General features: G+C 45.0%; 1 protein-coding gene across 4 annotated transcripts in view; it reads left to right on the top strand.

The window, feature by feature from the left end:
• Positions 1-12,879, top strand: part of EVA1A (eva-1 homolog A (C. elegans)) — a 223,705-nt gene extending 210,826 nt beyond the window's left edge. For 2 of the 4 annotated variants that reach the window (XM_014958182.1, XM_014958184.1), the window contains 2 exons: positions 3,610-3,783; positions 11,464-12,879. In XM_014958182.1, coding sequence (XP_014813668.1) covers positions 3,610-3,783; positions 11,464-11,834 — 545 coding nt within the window. In that variant the 3' untranslated portion in view covers positions 11,835-12,879. Of the gene's footprint in view, positions 1-356; positions 376-3,609; positions 3,784-11,463 lie in introns of those variants that run through there. The other 2 variants (XM_014958185.1, XM_014958183.1) reach the window with 2 other exon arrangements.
• The last annotated feature ends 1,295 nt before the right edge of the window (positions 12,880-14,174 follow it).

Raw genomic sequence — 14,174 nt, 5'->3', positions numbered from 1 at the left:
GTCGTGGCCATGCATGTCAAAACTCATCCCATTAATACTTTGCAGACCCGTCTAATACATTGGCAAAGGGAAAAAAAAACAGGGCAGAGACAGTAGATCTGCCTCACAGGGGACAGAGAAGTTTTCAAGCGAGCTTTGAAATATGATGCTATTTTCATAAAATGCAAAGTCAAGATATGAATGAAGTCAAATCTTAGCTATCTATAGGCACAGGTGAGTAGGAGGAAGGGATGGGGTATGAATAAAGGAAAAGAACAGGTGAGCACATTTTTGGTTAGTTGGTGTTTTTGCATTGTGTTTCCCAACACGCAGGAGATGGTGTATGACAATACTCCTGAAATTCCCACCCTGCAGTCCCAGAGGTTCAGCTCTAGAGTGAGTATGGACATTGTGGGTAGTGTTGGCTCTGTCTACACTCCTGGAAAAGTTAATCCACAGCCTGGATAATCAATTCACAGATAAGAGTCAGCAATAACATAAATGCCAGTTTGGAGGCCTTACTAAAAAAATTGTCAAGGAAAAGAATTTTGGGTCAGCCCAAAATAAATTTTGTGATCCTGGTGATTCTTTAAAGCAGGAAAAAAAGTCCTGAACTCATTTTCATTCATCTAAACATTTCACTTCTACAAATGATACCTTTTATTTAGTTTTCACATTGTTTATTCATTCATTTTTAAAATATCCACCACATTTCAAACAAAGATGTCATTTTGAAATTAAAAGCTAAAAGAATGTCTTGGAAATAGCAAAAGGAAATATTTGGACATTTCTGTAATCTCCCTTCCCATTTTATTTCTTTTGTTAAAATTATTTGCTAAAGTCAGCCTGGTATCATGAATAACCTCTCCTATGCTTGAATAATGTTGTTGGGAAAATTTATTGCTGGCTGAAATAATTTTCCTCAAGTTTGGTGTAAAATCATGGGGAAACAACTGGGGTGACTGGGGCAGCTAAGAAAGGGTGGTGAAGAGAAAACCAGTTGTAGGTGAGCTGATTAGGCATAGACAAGGACTTCAAAGTTAGCAAGGAGGAAAGGGGGTATCTTTTAGTGTGATCCTGGAATGAATGGCAGACCAGGGAACCGCACAGCGTAGAAACACATGGCCCTTGTGAAATTGTGTTTGTTTGTTTTTTCCCTCCTGCATAACCCCAGTCATCTTCAGTGTTCCCTGTCTGTGCTTGTGCAGTCCTGCAGATGACAGAACCAGTTCTGTGGTTTTGTGGTGCTCTTTGCCGGAGTATAGTGTAGGCAGACGAGTATTCATTTAAAAGTTTGTTGGATTGCATCTGTTTTTTGGACAAATTAGAAGTTTAAAAAAAAAAAAAAGCTTCTTCTTGTATCTCACATGAGAGAAGTTATGCCTTACTCTGTCTCCTAAATACACCATTATTGCAGAGATGGTTTACAAGGGATGCCCCATACCCAACAGCAGTGGTGTCCCTCAGAACCTTTCCTGGCTGGCGTGGCACATGCACATGAAAACCCCCTCTACAAGTATAATTTAAACCTTAGTCTGTATGGGATGCCATAAATGTATCCAGACTCAGGGTTAGGTGGGTTGTCACTCCAGAACTGGACATTTGAGAGAGACCGTGCTGCAGAGGTCCCAGGTTCATGTTCTACCAGCTCAGTGCAGCTGCAGTCCAGCCACATTAACTGGACTTTGAAGCGGAGTTGTAGAAAGCTCTCAAAGACCCAGCAGGAACCTGGAGTCACCTAACTTCGTAGTCCTCTTTATGATGAAATATGTGGTTATAAAACATATATGAGATTATATCCTGGTGGTGCCCTTCCTTTTCATTGATTGCAAAGGGATTTTAGATTAACTAGTTCAGAGCCAGACTCAGTATGCAGAGATCTCAGGCAGGATTCAGTTACCCTCATGTAAAAGTGTCATTTGAGATGAACTGGGGTGTTTCCTGGCTTCTAGATGTTGCCCTAGATGGGTAAGAGTTTCCCCAACATCCCTTCTCATACCTGCCATCTCTGCCTGGATGTCCTCCTGAGCCTGGGGGTGACTTAGGTGTCTTTCTATGAGCAAACACATCAAACTTCAAGGGTCTGCTCTGGGGAGAGCGGAATGACTCTCTAGGATCTGTCAACTAACAGCAGGATTTGGTTGCCTCATTTTAGATGCTGTAGTGCTACTTGAGATGTGCTGAAGTATCCAGGACATCTTCAGGAGAAATGAAAAATTTACCCTGCTTCCATGGATTTCTTTGCAGGAACAGTGGTAGAGAAAAAATCCAGCCACTTGTATGGACATAGATTTACCAGACGGGGAGAAAAAGGGAAAGATTAGAGGGCACATTGGTATTTCTGGTGCCTAGATGGGGATTAGAAGATTTTCCAAGGCTTTGCTATAAATTTCCTGCTGAATGTGCCCTGGTCCCTCTGTGCCACAGTGCCTCCATTTGTACAGCTGACCCTCAGTGATCTCCATTCTCCTAAGGCAAGAGGTTCTTGGGATGTTTTCCCCTTTTGGATCTGCCACTCAGCCACCCCACTTTGAAAACTTCCCTTCAGGGCCAGTCATTAACACCTCAGTAGCTTGCAAATTGTGGCTTTCCCAAGGCCACGCAGCTATTTGGTGGCAGAGATACAAGTGTGCCCACGTTCCTCGGGGCTGATCCCTCCCAGCAACACCCGGACACCCATCCCCGCTGCTTCTCCTCCCAGGCAGATTGGGAGTTGGCATCACCCCACGCACGTTCATGCACTCAGTCCCTCTCCATCCAGTATTACCTGTTCTTTTTGACACCCCTCCATTTCTGTTACCCTTTCCTTACGCCGAGCCCAGGGAAAAGAGCCTGGAAAACTGTAGCAGCTCTAGTTAAACAATCACACTGATGATGGAGCCGGATCCTGTGCACCAACCCTTTTTGTCTGTTTAAAACACTTAGGGTTTTGTGGCCAGTGGGGGTGTCTGCCTGCAGATCAAGGTGCAGGTGGCACTCAGCAGCGAGCTGATAAGGTCTGAAAGGGTCTCTTTGAGCCTCCTGGAGTTAGCTGCCCCCCTTAGCTCCAGTCTTCAACAAATAAAATCCAATCATTAACCCATGTTCACTCACCTCTCCAAAGGGGGAAATGGTGTCTGGGTGAAACACAATACGAGCAGGCTTCTGAAGGAAGTCATAAACTCAGGTCTGCCCTTCCCTGAGAAGCCTGGAGAGAAAGCACGTCTGTTTGCCAGGTGTGGATGGATGACTACAGCGAGACACCGGCAGAGGGTTGCCGGCTCTGCCTGTGTTTTCCAGTCCTTATTACAAGCTTAGCTGAACCGACTGTTGATAAAGGCTCCTTTGATTTACATAAGAGAAAAGAAAGCTGATTATATATTTGCTGTAGTGTAGGTGGGTGTGTCTGAGTGGTGACATGAAAGAGCAGGAGACGGGGGGAGAGAAGATGCTGCCTGGATGCAGACAGGGTATGTTCACAGCTAAAGCTACCTGAGAAGGTTCAGTTGCCTCTCCCAAAAGGGGGGCAAATTGGGATGGCTAGGTGTTGAGCGGCTCCAGATTTCTGAAGGCGGATGCTGACCTGGTGGGGTTAGGGCAAGGTAGGGCTGGGGCACGTGCCTCGTTCCTCACTCCCTTTCTGTTTCAAAGCAGAGAAGAAGAAAGGGAGGTCGGCCACCTTCTACCCTCTAGACAACACCCCCTTCCAGCTTCCCGTGGATGAGACACAACCGCCGGCGCCCAGCAGCAGCATGGAGCCCGTGGGCGTTAGCACTGAGATGGCCCTGCTCAGCAACATCCTAGCAGCCTATGCCTTTGTCACAGGTAGGTCCTACGGCTGCCATCCCTCTGGGCTCTCACAACCTCTTTGTAGACCCTCAACTGAGACTACATTTCACAAACGCCAGTGGTGGAATCTGCCTCTCTGACCTGTTTGTATTTTTCATTCATCACTCAGCGAGTTCTCCCTTGAAAGACCTGACCAGGGCAGCTCTAGCAGACAGTATGTAACAGGGTTTATTGTGCTCTGCTTTCCCCTGGATTTGTTCTCATCTCGAGTTAAATACAATGTAATCTTACATGTGGTATTATTCCTAATGCTCCGTTTTCCTGGAGATCAAAGCCTGGCTCATTAGGGAGGCAAGCTTGTTGTCCTGTAATTTGGAAAAAAAGAAGCACTCAGATCATTACCCTGCTTAAGAGAATTTGGCTTATCTTCAGTAGAAGTGTGAAGATGAAGTAACTTGAGAGTCTGCTTAATTGTATATTTAAATCTAGTTTAGAGTAAGATTTCCTTGGATCACAGTTTATCTTTCACCCACGTGTAGCTTTCAAGTAGCAGGGGAGCAGTCTTCTAATAAGATTCACTTTAAAAGTGGAAATAAAAACTGTGCACCCTACTGGGGGCTTGGGTTCAATACCATTGGCAGCAAAAAGTACAGTAGAGGCAGGTGACACAGTGCAAATGGTTCCTATCCCACAACTGCATGAGGTACCTTGTCAGCAGCAGGAATTGCATACAGAGTTGGAGGAACTAGCTTCAAAATAAGGAGGAGCACTGGCTGAAGAGCATCAGATGCACTAATTCATCCTATTTTAGGCCAATCTCTGCTGCTTTCCCCAGAAGGAGGGTCCCGATTCCAGTGTAACCAGCCTCCTGAGGCAGGACACGCTCTTTGTGGTCACTTTTTCTTATAGGATTGAAGGGTGTTCTACATTTGTTTAATGAAAAGTTTTTGTGCTAATTACCTTGCAGTGCTTTTTGCCAAGCAATATTACCTTTCCAGTAACAGTAATGTGTTGCTTTTTTACTACATGCTGTTAATAATTCTGTGTACTGTGGCCAGCCTGCTAGCACCACTGTAGTGCAATTATGCTATTCTGTAGCATTGAGGCCTATATAACTTAAACTCCAATATTTGTGAGCTAGTTTTTCATGTCTGTGTGCCAGTCAGTCTTGCTAATTCATTAAACACTAATGCATTTTTAGTCCCATGCTCTTGCTCTTGCAAGTATTTGGATTTGAAACAACAAACTTGTGCTTTGCATTTTGGAATCACTGACTAGGTTAGTAAGAGTGTTTCTACACATTTAGATGAAGGGTCCTTCTAATAAGACCATGAATGGTGAATTCAAAGTTCTCCCCTTCCACGTATCCATTGGTGGCAACAGGATCCATCTTTTCATGACACCTTGAAGAACCATGCAGCTTAAGTAGAATTATTAGTGTTTCTTCACAAAAGACAGCTGAATAGGATATATTTTTTCTTGCATGGGCTTCTCTAAGGAAAGATTAGGAAAAGCAAACATTAAAGGAGTCTTCTGTCTATCACTCTTCCCCCCCACCTCTTACCTACAGCTGCCATTTTTTTGACATGAAAATGCTAGTATTCCTAACCTTACTATAAAATAAAATGCTGTTAATATTATTTTGCCCCTCTGAACAGTAATGGGCAGCAGAAGGTTGTAGGATTTATGGTGAGGGACAGTTGGGGCTGGTATTCAGGGCTGCTGATGGTGCCCCATGGATTTTGCCTCCATTTACCACAGCAGAAGTCTTTGACCCTCCATTTGTTTTGCAGGGCACAAGGCCTCGATTCATCCCCTTCACAAGGTGTCAGTCTTGGCAGGAGCCTCTGGATTTTACTGCAGCACAAACAGTAAATAAGGACGGCTTTAACTGTCTTGTTGCTGTGGGATTTGCTCGCCCTGTCATGATGTGGTCTCCTTGTGATGTGTTCACATCCACTGGATGTCAAATAAGTAAAACTCAGACCTCATGACGTTGGTTTCCAGTGATGAGTTCTGGAGCTTGTTGCTCATGTTTTCCAGTGCACATAACCATGGCTGTTAGATGAGTTTTAGTCTCAAAGATATATATATATATATATGTACAATGTGTTTTCCAGTGCACATAACCATGGCTGTTAGATGAGTTTTAGTCTCAAAGATATATATATATATGTACAATTCATTATTTTTAAAAATAATTGATGGCTGCCCCATGGATTGAAACAGCAGATGCCCTAAACCATCTTTATCTGCTGCATGTAATTTAGCCCTCTGCTTTTAGCGGGGAAGATGGATTTGGCATGATTTATTCTGTTATACATGAATATGGAGAGGTTTTAGATTATGAGTTCAAAGACAAGCTGTCTCACAGGGCACAAATATCATCTGCACAAAACTAGAGCGCTGCAGAGCCATCCTCCTTCGTGTCACAGATTTTGAGCAGCAGAACAGTTGGGAATTTTTGCGCTTGCTTGAGTTTGGGACCCTGAAGGCAGCTTAAGCCACAGCAGCTGTTGGTGTCCATAGAGGAGCCATTATAGTGGCTCAGGAGAGGCAGGGGCTGGTTCTGGTTCACACATCTTCCCACCGCTCCTGACCACAGCCTCCCTGCCAAAGGGAAACGTTAGCTGAAGAACCACTCTGTTTCATAACACTCAAAACGTCCCCCAGGTAAACTCTGCAGACTGAAAGTGCTGTATTCAGGGCTTCCCTGTGCTGATGAGTTGGCTCAAAACAGGACTTTGCAAGAAAAAAGTGTAAATAGTCAGGGGCGACATATAAAGATGTTTTTTCAGACCCACTCCGGAAAAAAGAAGCTATGGGCACTTGGCATTTCATGGGTGAATTGCGTGCTTGAAAGGACGATCCACTCTGCTATTCCTGCCTCCTGGCAGCGGAATGTCTCTTAGCCTGGGGAGAGCATCCACAAATCACTGGTATCCTCTCTGTGCTCAGTGGCCACATTTTTCTGCACAAAATGGCAGGTTTGGGTGTGCGACTACAAAGAGACTGCAGGCTTGGTCACTCGCACTGTTGGCACATGCGGAATCTTGCAGTGCCCAGAAGGGAGAAGTGCCAATAGTAGCAAAAGCCTCCGTGCTCAACTCCATCATCTTTTTTGCTGATGTTCCCATATAGAAGTTGGGAATATTCCTATTGAGGAGTGTAAAAGCACAGCAGGAAGCAAAACCTCTTCGCAGAAGTGTTGGTTTTCACCATCAAATCTGTTTGCAGCTATCACCACGGTTAGCGGTATCAAAGCCAGTTAGGTGTTAGTCTTACAAGACCTTGAAAACCACATTTCTTCAGAAATGGAGAGAAGGAGTGAACAATGTCAATGAGGAGTAAATTTATCAGCTGATCAAACAAAGAAATACTGTTTAGAGTTCAGTCCTGCAAAAGACTCAGGGATACCTTTAATTTTAAAGCTGATTTTCTTAATAGAATTAGGTTTTTAATTATATGCAACCTCTGCCTGGAAACCTCAGATTTGTCATTTGCCATGGACCAAAATCTGTCTGAGTGTTTGGAAAGGCTTCACCAGTCTCAGTGGCTGCTGGAGCTGCCTTTGCAGTCACAGCCTACCAGCAAGACCAGAACCGTCCCTCGTGGATATATAAATATTAAATGTTCAAATTGTATCAGGGGACTTATTCCAGTTTTGTTGTTGCATTCAGGCTGAAGCAGTTGGAGGGAAACCTCCACAAATCCCTGTTTTATTCTTCTTCCACAAGCAAAGCTTTGCTGCCAAGTTATTAACAAGGGGCTTCCAAAAAACAACCCGGGGGAGATCATTCCGACTTATAGACTGCTTGGCCTGAGCCTTATTAATAAGGGGCTCCTGGAGAGCTTCCTCTGTTCTACCAGGGGATTTCGGCAGCCTGTGGGGCTAACTGTAAATTCCCTAGAAGATATTAGTCCTACTGTTTGTCTGGCCATGCTTAATGCTGAACCTTTTACTGGGGCCCTCTGAAATTTTCCTCCCCACTGAGGTTTCTGAATGCATGAAGCCATCACAGGAAGCCAGCAGCGTTAATGCCTAGATTGGTTTTTATTTATTGAAACAATTTATTATAATAGCAATAACAACCTTGGCCTGGGGCATTTCCTGGGGAATTAATGGCAGTCTGGGCTGATGCTCCCAGCAGATTGTTAGCCCTCAGGAAACAGGCTCCGTAATTGCTGCTGGTTTGGTTGGAAAAACAAAATAAAATGTGTTTCTAATTTTTGGCCAGTTTGAGCGCCTAGAAAATGGTGGCTTTTGTACAGAGGGTTGTAAAGAGCATATATCTTTTGTCTGCATGGATTAAATTCAGGCTTGAATCAGTGACATTTTCATCAATGCTTTCAGTCCAGAAAGAGAAATACCAGGACAGGGAAAGGTAACCCTAGCTAACGAGATTGACAGCAACTGGATCCTACTAGAAGTTTAGGAGAAAAACATACATACCTCTGAGCTGTCACCCGCAGCAGTGGAAGAAAAAGCTACACTGGTCAAAATCCATGTGTTAAAGGGCATAACAGAGTTCACAGGCACACATGAGTGCATATCAAAATTATGTTAACTCCTGCTACTGATGTCCATACACTTTCAAAGAGGCTTTTTTTCGAATATAACAAGGGTTTTGAGGAGCTTCAGTGTTAGAATGATGAATTTGATTCACCTTTGACTTTTTGGAAGATGCTGAGCATCCGTTTGCTGAAGAGGATGCCCCCTTTTCAGTCTTGCAAGTAGAACGTGTGGTGGGGGAGTCTCTCAGAGTCACTAATCAACCGTCAAACCCTCAAATCTAGGCTATTGCTGACTTGGCTGCTTCAACTGAGAAAAAGCAGAGCCTGTGGTTTTTAGCTTAAGTTGCTCTTTCTGCTGTGAAAAAAAAAAAAAAAAGAGATGTTGCTGTACGAGTGGATTGTCCCCATGATGAATGCCAAGACTGCAGTTGAACGTAGGGTTACAGCTCAGTGAGGAAGTCCAGACGGTGTCTCAGATGTTGACAGAGTAGCTGTAGGAGCTCATAAATGCCACTGGAGCCCGAAGATTCAATTACAGCCATTGTACTGCATGAAGGGCTATACATACAAGCACAAGCAGGAGATGAAAAATCATTGCTTAAGTAGCAATTGAGGTGCAGCTTGCTCATGGATACAGTAGCATGGAAAAAGGAGTGTGGAGGAGAAATGGAAAGCAGGTCATAGACAAAAACGGGGGAAGAGAAACCACGTGTGTCTGTGTCTCAGGCTCCAACCTAAGGGTTTTGTTTTTTTGAGTTGCTTTAAAAGAGCAAGCAGTGGAACTAATGCAACCAAATCAAGCCCATGTGTGTGCAGGAACGTGGTGGTCAGGAAAGCGTGCCTGGCATCCTGGGCAGGGTCAGGCTGGACCAAGCATCTTCCAGGACAAACAGATCAGTCCCACTCAGTTGTTCTTCTCACACCCTCACACTCTGGGTGTCCTCCTTGGGAGCTACTTGCAAAGAAAACTTTGCAATTAGTGTCCTGACATACACTGCAAACAGAGGTAAAAGCAAAATCAGGTGGTGATTCTGCTTTTCCTGGGATTTTCAAATCTCTGGAATTTAGGACACTTCTTTACAGTTCACACAGTACCAGACGGGCAGCAGTTTTGCTACTGCACAGGAAGGGCTGCAGTCTTAATTCACGTTCTGCCCCTCAGGTTTAGAAATGCCATTTACTTCATTGTAGCCAGGGTTTCACTCAGCCATACGGCAAGAGCCGTTGGGACTTCCTTCATGCTTGCTCTGGTATCTTCTCTTTTACCTTTGGATTTTTGCTCTCTCATTCTTTCAAAAAGGCTTAAAACTTTGGTCTCACTTGACTTTCCAACTACTGCTGCATTTCTCTCCTCTTTCTTTTTTTTGGGACTCATTGGATGCATCTGGTGGGTTTTTCTCCTCCTTTTTTTTTTTTTTTGGTAGTCTCTCTGTTTTTTTCCCCATACCATCCATGCCAACCACTAGCAACAGGGTCATGTTTTATTAAGCAAATTTCACATTATCATGACATATTCCTCCACCTTGACTTGTCGGTCACTTTTGAGAGTTGTTTGGTAGGGAGAAATGAAGAGCACAAAGGTGTTTCATCCCTGTAACTGTCCCATGAGCATCTCCACAGAATCATGCATTGCCTTGAACCACGCACAAGGCAGTGCTTGGGCTCTGACCACAGACTCAGAGAATAATTTAGGCTGGAAGGGGCCTCCAGGGGTCACTTGGTCCAACCCCTACCAGAACATGGCTAACTTCAAATTTAGAGCCAGCTTTGAATTTAGAACAAGGTCTTGTCCTGTTGAGTTTTGAATATCTCCAAATGGTTTCCGGTTCATCTTCTGCAGAGCTTGATTTAAGGAATTCAGCTGGACAGTGTAATTTCTAAAAGAACAGTGTGGGGAAGTGAAGATAGAGGGGAGCCTCTTAGTTACAGAGATCTTTCTGGGCCGGATGTCAGGCTCTCAGCTGGTGGGAACTGTTACAGCTCAATCACTGAGTTCAAGGGAATAAGACTCATCTGAGGAACTGACTCCATCCTTGAACTCAGGACTCCCAACAGACACAGTGGTGTAGAGCTGGCCTTGAGACTTCTTGGTTCACCTTCACCCATTCAGTGTACTTATAAACCGAGATGATTCAGCCCAGGGGAATTGCAGTAATAACATTTATCATAATTACACTTCAAAGTACTCCCATGAACCGAAAGGAAAAAAAAAAGTAATGGAGTAAATAAACAAGATGACCTAGTTTAAAAGGCATTGTGGATCCTTTGGAGTCTTGTTATATCACCTCTGAAGTGTGGCTGTGCAGGATTCATCCTGTTAGTGCACTGACTCCAGCTATGTCTCTAGCACAGGTACACATTTTGGTGGTCTGGGCGGAAAGCCAGCACACTTGCCTTAGATAAGTAAATGAAACCTATGAATAAATAATATGTGTTTTTCCATGCTGCAAGGCTTCCCATTTTAGCTGGGCCACAGCACAGAGAGCATATAAAGCTTTGTAATCATCTTTGCTCCCCGTATGATGATAATGGATGTGACAGAGAGATGCACTTAGCTGCTGCTGGGTGTGCAGCACCCTGGTGTCAACCCCGCTCGCACAGCCACTGGAATTAGCATTTAATTCTGTGGGCTGCTCCTTCCCCTTCCAGACAACTCCAAGACACGACTCCAGCAAACCCACATTCTGCATATGGGCAAATGCCTTGGCAGCAAATCCACCCTCTGAATTCCCCTTCCTGATTTCTCTGGGGGATGGAGACGAAGGAGGGCATGCAAGTAAAGCAACCATTAGAAACTCTGCCCCTCCAGAGACCGTGGCTGGTGTGTGCACGGAGGAGTTGTGTGTGTTTTGTTCTTTTAAGGGTTGTTCTCAACAATCATTTCATAGAATCAAAGAATCATAGCATAGTTTGGGGTGGAAGGGACCTCTAAAGGTCTCTAGTCCAACCTCCCCTTCAATGAGCAGTGACATCCTCAACTAGATCAGGTTGCTCAGAGCCCGTCCAGCCTGACCTTGAATGTTTCCAGCAATGGGGCATCTACCACCTCTCTGGGAAACCTGGGCCAGCGTTTCACCACCCTCGTGGTAAAAAATTTCTTCCTTATATCCAGTCTAAATCTTGCCTCTTTTAGTTTAAACCGTTGTCCCTTGTCCTATCCAACAGGCCCTGCTAAAAAGCTCACCTCCTTTCCCTTTCCAGAAAACCCCGAGCGAGCTGCTCTGTATTTTGTCTCCGGCGTGTGCATTGGACTCGTCTTGACCCTGCTGGCCCTGGTGCTAAGGGTGTCCTGCCGAACTGACTGCAAGCGCTCCACCCCGAAAAAGCCTCCCCGGGAGCGGGAGAGCGACAGCGACAGCAGCGACAGCGATGACGATTCAGACACCACGTCGGACCTCTCGGCCCGCAGGCACCGCAGGTTCGAGAGGACTTTGAACATGAACGTCTTCACTTCAGCCGAGGAGCTGGAGCGAGCCCAGCGGCTGGAGGAGCGGGAGCGCATCATCCGGGAGATCTGGATGAACGGCCAGCCAGACATCCCGGGGACCAGGAGCCTCAACCGTTACTACTAAGTGATGGGGAGTCCCACCATCCTGCCCTGGGGCTCCTCCACACGCAATATAGGAAAGGGACGGAAGGAATATTACATGAGTGTCTCCCCTTTTCCTTTCGGTCGGGGAGCGGTGTGGATGGACAGCAATAAAGCTTTCCCCATCTCCTTCTCCCTGACATGTTGCTGTCACCCCTCTTCACGGACACTTTCTGGTTACGGCAGAGGTGGTTGCCAACTTCATTTCTTAGTAGCAGACGGGAAGATAACAGTTGTAGTCCTCCTGTGTGAGACATGGAATTTGGCTGGCTGCGGTACGAGTGCTCCTCTCTTGGCTGGGGAGAGAAGTCGTCCAGGTTTTGGTGTTCATTTCGGATTTTTTGGTTTCACTTTCCTGAGGACTGTGGGAGGACCATGAACAAACCAACAAATCTGGAAAGATGATTTGGGAAGGGAGGGGGAGGTGCATCCTGACTGATTGTCTTGTGACTTCAGAAGCCATGAGATTAACCTAATTAAAACCCAACGGCAAATATGACTTGTTAAGAACTGGGGGAGGGAGGGAAGGGGGATTCTTCCATCGTGAAATCATCTCGGTGCTTGGATGTTTGCCATAGTGTATTCAGTTATTTATGGCTGTCTTTTCATCTTCCTTTTCAATGGGAACATTTTTTTTTTTTTTACTGACACCTCAGGGATAAAATCCTATTATTTTTTTGAGTCTGTTCTCCCTGCTGGCCCCTGTCAAACACAACCCAACCCACCTCCAACAGTGAAATTATGGTAATATAAGAGATGTGTCAGTGACTGGTGAGAAGTTAACAACCTCAAAGAGGTTGAAAAGGGTTTTCTTTTTGTTTTGTTTTAAATATATATATATATATTTGAAGATGCTGCACAGAAATGTGCCTTATTCTTTTTTGGTTGTTAAACTACAGTTTTCCTATGGATAGCAATGCACAATGTTTTATATATTTTATTAAAAAAAATAAAAACCCGAAAAGGTCTATGTTTACCAGAGAAAAATGGAGACAGAAGAAGCCACATATGACAACAGAATGGGTAATAAATGCTAAATAAACTCTGGTTTGCTTCAATACATTTGAATTTGCATCCTCACTTTTGGCATAGGTGATGCTCAAAGGAGATGCTTTGGAAGAGCAGCACGCTTTTGCAGGCAATCAAGGCTGACATCTTCTGCATGCAGGAACCTGGAGGCACTTCTTCCTTTGGCTGCAGCCCATCAGTCTACTTCTGTGGTGCACATGGGCAGGAGCAGCTGAGCCATGTGTTGCTCCTCAAGTGGCCATCCCAAAGCCTACCTGCACCAAGGGAAAGAGTCCCAGCAATTTCATGATGCTTGGAGTCTCCCCGCAAGACCCAAATCATACCTAGGGGAGAAGCAGTGAACCTCCCAAAAAATACATGGGAAAAAAGTGAAATATATTTTAGAGCATCTTCAGTTGTGCCATGGAGCATTCAGTGGGATATCATTGCTCTACTCACTGCCTATGTGCTTGTTAGTCACTCCCAAGCACCAGTTCACATCACATCAGTGGAGAAACTTAGTGTTTTTCAAGTCTGCATGACACTGCTTTATCCTGCATGGCTTTGGGATGTGCTCTTCTGTCACTTAGATATACCTATGTCTTAAGAGTTCACAAAATGCCAGCAAAGCTCAGAGCTTTCCCCTAGCCTCAAGGAGAGATGAAGATGGGTGGACCTGCCCACAAAATGCCTGGGGATGTTAGAGTGGGGCTGGAAAGGGTTCATGTGCTGTGGTAAACATCTGGATGGTGGGACAGCCCCCTGCCACCAAGGGCCTCCTTGGCACTCTTTGGGGTTGTTGTGTGACTCCTTCTGTGGCTGAGAAAAGATGTGTTTGAAGTGCCCACAACTACTTCTCCTGACTCTTGCAGGGTGAGAGCAAAATTGAGTAAATACAAGTTGGTGGTGCTGTTAACGTCAGAGATGAGGCTGTCCAGGGAGAGGTGGCTTCCCCTGGGAAGGCAGTACTAGTACTGCAGAGTGATTCTTGTTCCTGGGGCCACGATCGTTCCAAGTGGAAAGAGTATTGAGCTGGGATGTAATTCTGTAGCTGATATATAGAAATAAAGCAGGAGGCAGGTCTCAAACCCTGGATGCGTCGCCAGCTGGAATGTTGAATATGCTCTGCTGAGGGTGTCAGGGAGCAAAATGACAGGATGAGGTCAGTGGGATCAGTTCTGTTGGCCATGTGTTTTCCCCTATGCCAAGACACAGTCCCTCAACCTTGGTGATTAAGGGACAGCAAATTTTCAGATTTAAGAGTCCTGTGTCCTGGGAGACAGATTGCAAAACTGATTATAAAAATGTTATAAAT

This window comes from Calidris pugnax, unplaced genomic scaffold, assembly GCF_001431845.1.
Source record: "Calidris pugnax isolate Ruff unplaced genomic scaffold, ASM143184v1 scaffold276, whole genome shotgun sequence".
Lineage (NCBI taxonomy): Eukaryota > Metazoa > Chordata > Aves > Charadriiformes > Scolopacidae > Calidris > Calidris pugnax.
Note: the sequence above shows the minus strand (reverse complement) of the source record. Positions and strands in the feature narration are given on the sequence as shown.